Below are 8,961 nucleotides of genomic sequence, written 5' to 3' on the forward strand. Positions count from 1 at the left end.
TCAGCTGCTCAGTCTGCAGGATTCAGAGCCCCTGTGTTCTGGCAGGTGGTCTTGTTTAGATTAGGATGCAATAACTAATAACTGTGACTAACAGCTGCTAACACACACATTCTTGGTAGGATTTCTCTTAATTGCAGTCTCTGCAACTGCAAAAATAAAGATAATACTTTCATTTGCATTTCATAACCCCTTCATTGAATTATGGTTGCTTGTATTTGTAGTCCTGATGCTCCAGTTGTTAAACAGAGAAGTCTTAAAGCAGGGATGATAGAATCTATCCTGTCACAAAAATTAGTCAAATATGTTAGGATCAAAGTGAGGGACTACTGAAAAGAGTGCCGGCTGGGAAACAGCAACTCAGGTTATGCATCCTCTAAGTGAAAAAACCCGTCCGATACTTCTTAACTAGATAGACTCAACTATTATTAAATACTAAAGTCAGGCAATTCTTGATGCAGTAATTCATTAAAGATGCATGTTGGAAGCAGTACAGCAAAAATAATAATATTTGCAATGTTATCTGGAAGCAGCAAGTAAATTGAAAAGAAATTCTACACTTTCCAAAGGAGGTTAAACAGCTTGTTTTGAGTGCAATTTATAGATTGTGAGGGCACCTGTTTTACTGGAATATACAGAGGTCAGGGAAATGCAGCTGACTGAACAAAACAGCCATAGCAGACAGCAAAATAAATTTCAGGCTGTTGGCAAGTAAAAGAACCTTAGACATAAAACAGTGTTTTTAATTTAACACTAAAAGAAATACTGGAGTACTCAATGCATTTTTAAAAAGCAGTCAGTAAAAATGTGCTAAGGATGTATGTCCACTTAAAGCCTTATTACCATCACACTTCTATTGAGTGGGAACCCCAAGTGAAATAGCCTAGGAAGTGATTAAATGTGAATCCTCCAGTTCCCAGACTGAAATACAAACAAAAAGTGCACTCAGTTGTGATAATCTTGTCTTTAATAACAGAATGGACGGACTAAAGCATCTCCCTCACAAACATGAGTGGGGGCAGGTTGGATTCGCAAGGATCTTGCATTACAAGAGGGGGTTTGTATCACCATTTCCTGTTGCAACAGGAGCATTTCTTCACTGAAAAGAACCTGAAATTTAGTACAAATAGAAGCTGAGTTATCTGCTTTGAGATCAGCAAAGGTGACCTTCATAGTGAGAACAGGGAAAGCGGGGAGAGAACAGTAACACTAAGGCACTCAGTGGTGATGAGCTGCAATCAGCTACAACATTTTTGAAATACAGCTGGATATGACGGTTCCAGTTGAAGCAAAATCTCTTACAATAATCACAGTAGCACAACTACTGAAGCTGCCCCATAAAAAAGCATGCAAGGAAGGGAAGAGAAGGAGAAAATTATTTGTGAAATGCTGGCAACCACCCACCCACCATTACCACCAAACCCACACGCATTCCTATAAAGATGGCAGGTATTACCAAGGAGCAAACTCCCAACTGCTCTTGGTATCTAATCAAAAGGTCAGCAGTAATAATAATAAATAATAATACAAAAGCAATAATCTGAATCAATAATCTCTGAGATGCCAATTTATTTATTCTACCCAGAGCACCATCCAACAGCAGGGGGGCCCATGGAGTCCCTCCTGCAAATGAAGTGGTCTAAACTACAAAACAAGTTTAGAATAAAATCAGCAACACTGTAAAAGGATGGACAATGCATAGAAACAGCTTTTCTAGTTATTCAACTGACAGGCAGCTGTCCCCTGGAAACTAGAAAGTGGAGAATCACCTAATAAAATTTTCCCTTCAGAGAAAATGGCCAAAATGCTAAAGAAAGAGAACAAAAATATATAATTGTATTTTTATTATTTTTGTATTATTAATATAGAATAATATTCTATATTTAGAGCAGCTGCTTAGTTTCTCCCATATCAATTCAAACTGTCACGGTGGCAGATAAATCCACATTCATGACAATTCACATTCTTCTTAAGTTAGTGGAAGTCAGTGGTTAGCAGCAATTTATATAGCACAGGCTTTTATGGTCCTCTTGTTGCTGAAAGACTGCCAAGGAAACACAATAAATGTGTTTTTGTCTTTCCGAGGAAAGACAATAAATGGGGTCTGCTTTCACCCTACAGGATCTGCAGTTTCATATTAGGTTAAATGGAAGAGGAACATGGGACTGCACGCTTCATTAGAACAGCAATGATGAAGCCAGAGTAAGAACAAAGAAAAACTGAGAGACACAAAAAATCAGAGCTGAAATTGCTAAAATTGTCAATATAAAGATGCTAACAATATCCACAGGACACTAAACTGCTATAATAAACTTGTGCTGTAAGACTATGAGGTAAACAGTGGGCTATCATTTCCTTTTTTTGTCAGAGAAAGAGTGGAGGGAGCTAGAAGGAAATAATCATAATCTAATATAGATGACATCTTTGATAATTATTTTTAAAAATTAAAGTGTCATTTATCCAAAAATAACATAACAGTCATATTTAAAATGTCACAGTAGTTCTCATGGGGAAAATAAGATTTATTCTTCTTGGTTTACACCTGTAGGCTTTGCAGAAATACTCTACAGTAACTGCATTTTAAGAGACCGAGTTGCTTTTTATCCAGTATTCTCAAACCTATCAAATATTAAACCCCACAATGCTTTTTAAAATGTAAGCCTCTATTGCACCTCTTTGTACTTGTGATACCTACCCTGCCATGAAGCACAGAGAACTGACTTTAGCTTGTCTAGATAATGCATTCACACTTTTCCAAGGAGTAAGAAACAATTTGGGATTTACAAAAAGACTGGTCATGTTTCAATTATTAAAACCTTCCTTCTCTCTTCTAAGGAATAAAATTTTACGTTACACACTTGTAAACAGAGAAATCCAAGCAGAAAGAATTTGCCTGTTAAATAATTCCCATATTTCACAGCAAACAGCCCAAGTATATGACACTGCTACAGATCTGTTTGTTTCCTCTAAACTATGCCTGCACACACATACATATTTTCTGAACAGAAAACGGGCTTGTGATAGCTAATTGTTGTAATGAACTACAGAACATAGAATCAATCTAATATTCTACTGTGCCTCTCCTCAGGCATTCTGTAGGTACAAAAATGTTCCTCAAAACTCATCTTTAATGTTGAAATGTGGCTGATCTTCAGGTTTAAAGTCTAGGTTGGGGCTGCCATCCTCATTCAGAATTCGTCGAGAAGTATAGCCAACAATTGGATATTTGGCCTTATAAACATTATTGAAGATATCATCCAGGGACTTCAGTTCCTCTTCTGTGAGTCCTGTCTAAACAAAATAGGGAAATGAAAGTCCTGTCTCAAAGAAATAAAAATATAGATATTTACATGCATTTTTTCTTTTTTACTGATTACTATAAAACTTAGGGTCAGCTTTTGGGTTTACTTTGCAGAGCATGATGACCAAATTTAATTGTATAATTTGTAATTTTATTCTTTTCATTCAAATTCAGCCTTGACAAAACTTTAATATACTCAGGTCAAACAAACCACTAACCTCCCTTCATTTTCCCATAAGTAAATCACATCTCAACTACGTAAAAACCCACTGCCAGAGTTAGCATCCACTGCCACGTCAGTGACACAGGATACACTAAACCAGCTGACAAAGAAAGTTATTTACTCTCTTTCTGAGCATTTTTAAACAGCAGGTGATTTTCCCTTTACACGTTTACGTAAGTTGTATTGATTCCACAGATAAAAAAACTCTCCTCTTGAAGGCTGTTAGCACCTTTCTTGAGCAGTAAATACATATCTATTTTATGTATTTAAAGAATATTAATGTATTTTGGTTTTAAATACAAGTAATTTAAAATTATTGTTCATCATCTTTCAAAATAATTTAACTTTGAAAAATGGAATTAAACCAATGGTCCATTTTCTTACTGTGTCATGTGTAAGATCTGCTGGATCCAGAGACATCTTTGCAACTCCTCTTGTTGAGTCTTTTCCAACCAAAGCATTGTATGGGGCTCCTTTTCCATAAAATTCTGTCAGATTTAAAAAAAAATAAAATCCAGAGATGATCTGACAATGTACAGGCTATGTTCAGCCTCTGCTCTTCATCCAGCCTCTTAAACTTGCCAGTGATCTGAAAGCAACAGTTTAAGCCTCAAACCCTTCTTTCCAAAACTGACTTTGGATTTGCTACTTTTTGATAATATATCCTAGTCTTTAAAAAAAACCCCAAACAAAACCAGCCAACCAACCAACCAACTAAAACAACAGAGGGTGGGGTTATATAGCTGTTCAAATTCCTATACTACAGTCTTAAAATTTACCAATTATCTAGGGAGGTGTGCTTTACATTCTTATGAGATGTTTGTAGCCTCCAGAATTTGCATGGCAAGCCTTGTCTAACTTAGGATTTAAAGATCAGCCAGCATGTATGACCAGACAAGCTGCGCTAACAAGGTTAGTATTAACAAACCAACAAGCCATTAGTTTTCTTATGATGACATTAAGACAAGTGTCTAAGACCCCCTCATGGCCCCTTCAAACATTTTATAGCAAATCTGGATTAAGTAGCAGGAGCTCAAATTAAAATATCTGTAGTTCTTAGGGAAGGCACAAACAGCAAATTCAGCCATAGATGGTTTAGGTGTAAATGACAAGACAAGAAGCCTTATGAAATAAGAAAATTTTTAAGGAGAAAAAAAAATTACTTGGCCCCCTGCCCTACTTTCAGAATTACAGCGAACTCTTAAAAGAGTTTTGACCAGGCCATTTGGACAGCAGAGATGGATGAATACCAGCACAAAAGGAAAAGATGAGCTGCAGCAGTGTTGATATTGTGTAGTGCCATATGGGTACAACCAAGTTACCTTTGATCTGGTCAGGACAATGAAGTGCTGTAGCAGCAGCTTCCACGTGGCCTGACCCCACATGTGGTGACTCAGGGGTCTGGGCAGGTGTCTTCAGCATTTCTGTCAGCAGTGTCCAAGCTAACTGGACAGTGCTGGCTTGTCTATGTGTGCTGTAATCTCAAACCAGTGTAAGTTCTATACAAAACCTTTGTAGGGGAGCTGTCAGAGGAGGAAAACCAAGTTTTTTAAAGGAGGAAAATGTGTTCTTTTTGTTGCAGGCTTCTAATACACTGGGAATATTTAAAAACAAACGACTGAACAATAACATGAAAACAAAGCGGACAGCAGATGAGACGCAAACTAACCTTTTCCAGAGGTAACATCAAATACTACTCCCTTCACCGCCAGGTAGATGGGCTGTCCTTCCTGGAAAGAAAGCCATCAATGTATCCTCAGCACTTAAGCGTAGGCAGAAGGCAGTTAGTTTTGGCTATGAAATCCATAAGCACTCAGGACATAAAGGAGAGAATTAAATCATCTGTTGTATGTTTTCTCTTGTTATGTGCATATACCAGTGTACGCATTCCATCCCTTGACATTTCTTGCTTGTACTTTAAGTTGTCCCTGATTTTTTTTTTTTACATTTTAACAATATACAACGAGCGAATCTTTTTAATCTAAACAACACAGTCATAGAAGACATCCCTCTTGCAGGTCACCTCGTCTGCTTGAAGCCCATCCACTGCATCTTTCTATTCCTAATACAGATGGATATTGCCCACAATAAAAGGGTGTATGGCCAACAACATTCTTTATTTGATTAAGAAACCACAGATGAATGCATCAACACACAAATCTAATCTGCTGACATCTGTTTTACTTAATAAGCCAGTGCTTCTGCTTTGTCTTTTACACATAAGATGTATTTTTAGTCAGATGTTGATTAGTTTCTTGTAAGTATCTGGAGAAGACCCTGAGAAGGTCAGCCAGCAAGTTTTTTCAGAAGAGAAGCTGATGTGTGTTAAGACAGGACTTCATCGTTTTGAATGCGAAGTTCTGCTGAGGTTTCTGCATCACAGAAAGCTAAAAACTTTTAAGTTGAAATTGTGTTGTTATTTCCATAATCTTGTAAAAAAAAAGGGGGGGGGGGTGTGTCTAAATACATGGTTTACTGAATTACAGAAGGAAAAATATTTTGGTTTCAACTCACGGTAATCTGAAATTCCCTGGCATGAGTACGTTGCCAAGCAGGCAATCAATATAACAGGCACATGCCATCTAATTGTGTGCGTGCAGCTTCAAAACGGGCAGCTGCCAGCCGGACAGACGAACAGAGGGACGCCCGCAAACTTCTCACGGTGCCTAAAAGGCAGGTGATCCCCAAAATTCCTGGGCCGGAGGGATCGAGGGAACAGCGCAGCAGAAGCAAAGCACGGCAAGAGAAAGAACCGGCTTTAAGGCGGTTTCAGGGCACGGAGCGGCAGGAAAGGAGAAAGGAAGGAACGCGGCCCGGCCCGGCCCCGGCGCCCAGCACCCCTCCCAGCCGGCCCTACCTGCTGCCCGTCGTATCTGGCCAGCTCGGGCTCGGTGAAGAGCCTCACGGGGGCCTCGGCCGGCGGCCTGAAGCGCAGCTGCGGCTCGGCGGGGGCGGCCGGCAGCGCTGCCAGCAGCGCGGACAGGAGCAGCCGCGCCGCGCCGCCCGCCATGCCGCGCAGCCCCGCTCCGCCTCCCGCCGCCCGGCCCCGGCTCCGGCTGCGGGGAAGGACGTGGGATGTGTACATGCATCGGGGTTAAAGAACCAGGCGCGCAGTGCGCGGCACTGCTCCCAGGAAGAGTCGCGGTGGGCTCGGCGTGCGGAGCTCTGAGGGGGCCCGCAGTGCTTAGCCTGGGGAGAAGGAGGCTCAGGGAGCACCTTATCGCTCTCCAGAGCTGCCTGGGAGGAGGCTGTAGCCAGGTGGGAGTCGGTCTCTTCTCCCTGGTAACGAGCAATAGGACAAGAGGAAACGGTCTCAAGTTGCACCAGCGCAGGTTTAGATGGGATGTTTGGAAAAGTGCTTTCACAGGAGTTGTCAAGCACTGAAACCGGCTGCCCAGGGCAGTGGTGGAGTCACCATCCCCGGAGGTATTTAGAAGTGTAGCTGTAGCACTTCAGGACGTGGTTTAGTGATGGACTTGGCAGTGCTGGGTTAATGGTTGGACTCCGTGATTTTAGAGATCGTTTCCAACCTACACGATTTTATGATTCTTTTCCATACAGAATGCACAGCTGGCACTTTAACACATCTAGTAGTAAAAAGATTCCTTAATTTTCATCCTTTTTCCCTTCTGAAGTTTCTCTGCTTGCTGAGAATGTTTGTGAATGTTTATTCACAAACTCAGGACACATAGGATAGGCTTCATCTTTATGACTTAAAAAATGCAGACATTTTTAGCCTAAAAACAGAGAGAATAAATAGGAAATTTTCAGATTACATGTTTTCCCCATGCTATAAATACATATCAGGAAAACATTAATGGCTAGCAGAAAAATAAGTAGCTTTATGCTTATAATTCCATATAGAATTAAGAAAATTAGAAACGTTTTACAATTCAGATGCATATATCCCATCCCTCCCTGCAGTGCTGGCAAATGAGGACCTGAACGATTTAAAGCCTGGATACTGCAGCATTCAGGCTTCCTGACTACTGTGCTGGAATTCAAATCCATGCTTGGTCGATCTCCACAAGTTTTGTGAAAGCTGAACAGTTTGGAGAAGGATCTGAACAGTAAATAGGAGGTAGGAATGGATTTGGTGTTTATTTTAAGGATTGTTTATAAACTCTTCCTGTGTAAAATCCATATGTCTGCCTCAGAGGACACCTGTTCCACGTTGCCTGAGGTAAAGCTCTTGACCAAAGGAAATTCTGTACATTGGTGTAAGCAGAGCTGAAATAGATAATCCAAAGCAACTTCCTATAGTTCTTTTCTGGATGACAACAGCAGCACAAGATGAGAAGCACAGGGACTGAGGGCATGTCTCCACAGTATGGGGGTGACAACCAATGGGCCACATCCCCGTACAAGGAGTCAGGCCAAGCCTGCAGAGCCAGGGCATAGGGAAGCCAAGCTGCTGTGGCCGTCTGGGAGCTGACTGCCACAGGCTGCTGTCTGGTGTGGCAAGCTGAGTATTGGTCTTGTTAGGGTGAAGTTTACAAGGTTGTTACTGTGATTCCCCTTAAGCAGTGAACTGAACAATAAGCACTGCCTGAACAATAGCTTGGCTTCTGAATGGGCTTCCCATTCTGTCTGCCCATCACATCCATTTGATGACTTCACATGCCACAAGACAGGTACGAAATGTCAAGCAGAAAAGAGACCTCTGTTAAGGCTTTGGACAAACAGCTTGTGAACGCTTCTGTTATGTGCGAGAAAGTGTTCTGGCATTTGCCTGGTTGCTCTGTCTGCAAATCTCCCACGTGCCTTCCCCTGAGCTGCTGGGAAAGATGCAAAAGTCTGATTTGTCAGTTTGGTTCAATCACATTATAGATTTACCTTTTATTCTAAAATAATTATTTATTAGTGTCACCCCAGGGGAGGGCTGCAAGTGCTGAATACTAGCATCTGTCTGAAATGTGATTTCAGGCCTGTCTTTGAATGACAACCTTCTGAAAAATAACAAGAACTAAAATGTTTTCTTTCTGAAAGGAGAAGCTGTTATTGTCGAAGGACTTCAAACCTTGGTTATTAACTTACTAGGTGTGGGTCTTGGGTATAGGGAAATGATCTACTGAGCAGGGAATCCCCTGCAGTGCTGCATCTCAACGTAAGAAATGTTGTGCATGCTTTTTCTTGATGATGAAACATTAACAATTACTTCCATGCTGGCGAAGAAAAAAAATAGCCGTGTAAGTATTTGTGGACAGATGGGTCATGAGTCAGCTCTTAGGCTTTTATCTTCCTGAAGTGCCCCACTGCTGCGGGCACAGCGTTGGTGGGTCATCCTAGAAGCCCCGCAGAAGTTCTATCTGGTTTCCCAGCGAGTCTGTTGTTTCAGTGTTCTGCTAACCGCCTCGGGCAGAAGAAAATAAAAATAAAAATTTAAAAAAAAATTAAAAAGTAATATTTTGTGCAGTCTGGGGAGAGCTGACAGAATTAT

At 41.0% G+C, this 8,961-nt stretch overlaps 1 protein-coding gene across 2 annotated transcripts; it reads right to left on the reverse strand.

Annotated features, from left to right (window-relative positions):
• Positions 1-946: 946 nt before the first annotated feature.
• Positions 947-6,747, reverse strand: NENF (neudesin neurotrophic factor). Of its 2 annotated transcripts, none has more exons than XM_064648278.1 (4): positions 6,379-6,747; positions 5,191-5,251; positions 3,906-4,009; positions 947-3,284 (listed from the first exon to the last, which is right to left on the reverse strand). In XM_064648278.1, exons 1-4 carry the CDS (start codon positions 6,604-6,606, stop codon positions 3,264-3,266), a joined length of 414 nt encoding a protein of 137 aa, XP_064504348.1. In that variant the 5' UTR covers positions 6,607-6,747; the 3' UTR covers positions 947-3,263. The 2 variants fall into 2 exon arrangements, with proteins under 2 accessions (XP_064504348.1, XP_064504347.1); XM_064648277.1 differs by having other exon boundaries at positions 947-3,288; positions 6,379-6,553.
• Positions 6,748-8,961: the final 2,214 nt, after the last annotated feature.

The sequence above is a fragment of the Pseudopipra pipra genome, chromosome 3 (assembly GCF_036250125.1).
Source record: "Pseudopipra pipra isolate bDixPip1 chromosome 3, bDixPip1.hap1, whole genome shotgun sequence".
Taxonomy (NCBI): Eukaryota; Metazoa; Chordata; class Aves; order Passeriformes; family Pipridae; genus Pseudopipra; species Pseudopipra pipra.

Bases quoted from the DNA above. Each gene is read 5' to 3' on its own strand.
- NENF (XM_064648277.1), bottom strand. From the start codon at position 6,531: ATGGCGGGCGGCGCGGCGCGGCTGCTCCTGTCCGCGCTGCTGGCAGCG. The intron at 5,252-6,378 runs GTAGGGCCGGCT...CTTTCTTTCCAG, and splicing joins CCAGATACGACGGGCAGCAG to GAAGGACAGCCCATCTACCT. The intron at 4,010-5,190 runs GTTAGTTTGCGT...TAAATCTGACAG, and splicing joins TGATGTTACCTCTGGAAAAG to AATTTTATGGAAAAGGAGCC.